Genomic DNA, 1945 nt, shown 5'->3' with positions numbered 1-1945 from the left:
CTCTCTCTTTCAAATAAATAAATAAATCTTTAAAAAAATAAAAGGGCAACATGTTAATTCATTTTCTCCCTTTGTACTTTTTAGAACTTTCTCATTTGTTTGAAGCAAATAAAACTTTCTGGACCATGTCCTTAAAGGCCTGTTTCACTTGCTGGTTCCTTAGTGTATAAATAAAGGGATTCAATAAGGGGGCAACTGAGGTATTGAGCACAGCTACTCCTTTGCTTAAAGTCACTCTGTCATTTGCTGATGGTTTTATGTACATGAAGATGCAGCTACCATAAGAGATGGAAACTACAATCATGTGGGAAGAACAGGTAGAAAAGGCTTTAGTCCTTTGCTGAGCAGAAGGGAATTTGAGAATTGTCTTGATAATGTAGCCATAGGAGAGAATCACTAACATCAATGTGACCATTAGTGTCACCACAGCCAAGAAAAAGGACATTAGCTCTAGAAAATGTGTATCTGAACAAGAGATCTGCAGGATGGGAGAAGAATCACAAATAAAATGATCAATGACATTGGAAGCACAGAATTCCAGCTTGAGTCCCAAGATGATTGGAGGAAAGGTGATCAGGAATCCAGTTACCCAAGAGCTGAGTACAAGTTGGTAGCAAACTTTGTTGCTCATGACGGTGGTATAGTGCAGAGGTTTACATAGAGCCACGTAACGGTCATAGGACATAGCAGCCAGAAGGTAAAATTCAGTTACTCCCAGAAAGATAAAAAAAAATAACTGAGTCATACAACTCATATAGGAAATAGTTCTGTCCTTTGTCACAAGGCTCACCAGGAACCGTGGAATACAAACAGTTGTGAATGAAATTTCTAAAAAGGAGAAATTCCTTAGGAAGAAATACATGGGTGTCTTCAGGTGGAAATCCAGCAGAGTGAGAATGATGATGGTTAAGTTTCCTGTCACACTCAACAAGTAGGTAAAAAATAGAAAGAGGAAAATTACAACCTGCAATTCAGGGTCATCTGTCAGACCCAAAAGAATGAACTCTGTCTTCATTGAATGGTTCCTCATTTCTCTCTTGTGGGTTTTAACAAAGCTAGATAAAAAGAGTTTAAAAAATCGTCAAGATTCGCTAGTAGAGTCAATAAAAAGGAAAAAGGAGAGAGAGAAGCTAACATTCATTGATCACCAGCAACGTACCATGCACTGTATTTGGAGATTTACATAAATTTTCTTACTAATATCTCCAACAACCTTCTTTGACCAGAGTATGACAATCCTCATTTCTTAGAGAAGGAAACTGAGGCTCAGATTAGAGTCTGTCTACGGTGTATATCTAAATGTTGGGCTTTCTAAAGTTGGAAAATCTTTAACAAAGATAAAAGCCCAACACACAACCCAGACAATTCATTTGAATACCTTGGGTAAGATCTAGGCATTTATATTTCTACAACGTTTACAGGTTCATAGCCAACTTGGGAAGTATTGTGTTAGTAATTCAATTGGGAACTGAATCCTGAGTCATTTAAATACTACACCTTAGTTCTTTTTAATTTTATCATACTGAATATCCATTATAGGCTTTAGTACATGAATTGATTTCAGAATATTCATTAATTCACTTAAATTCTATGGAAATTGTGTGGAAGAGGGCACACAATTTTTGTTAGAAAGGTCACATGACATGTTTAAGACTCATTTACAGTATATTGTATTGCTTCATGAATGGCAGCAGTAAGAACATAATTCAAAATCTATGCCAATTGGGTGTGAAATCAGAAAATTGCAGATGGGCCTGAAAAGCATAGAAGACAGTCACAGCATCTTCGAGTTAAAAGAGATTTTATAGATCATTTGTCCAGTCTTGACATAAAACTGAAATCCTCTCTTCAAAAGTAAGGAAGGGATCTACTTATTCAGGTTTTACTTTTAAGACTGCGATTATGATTATGATAGCTTTTAAGTGTAAGAAAAACTTTAGATCGT

General features: G+C 36.0%; 1 protein-coding gene across 1 annotated transcript; it reads right to left on the bottom strand.

The window, feature by feature from the left end:
- Positions 1-91: 91 nt before the first annotated feature.
- On the bottom strand, positions 92-1158 carry LOC103679862 (olfactory receptor 6C75-like). The gene has a single exon (XM_008709394.2). The coding sequence runs from the start codon at positions 1028-1030 to the stop codon at positions 92-94; it is 939 nt and encodes a 312-aa protein (XP_008707616.1). The 5' UTR covers positions 1031-1158.
- Positions 1159-1945: the final 787 nt, after the last annotated feature.

The sequence above is a fragment of the Ursus maritimus genome, unplaced genomic scaffold (assembly GCF_017311325.1).
Source record: "Ursus maritimus isolate PB19 unplaced genomic scaffold, ASM1731132v1 scaffold_1416, whole genome shotgun sequence".
In the NCBI taxonomy this organism is placed as follows: domain Eukaryota; kingdom Metazoa; phylum Chordata; class Mammalia; order Carnivora; family Ursidae; genus Ursus; species Ursus maritimus.
This window is presented reverse-complemented; position numbering and strand designations above follow the sequence as displayed.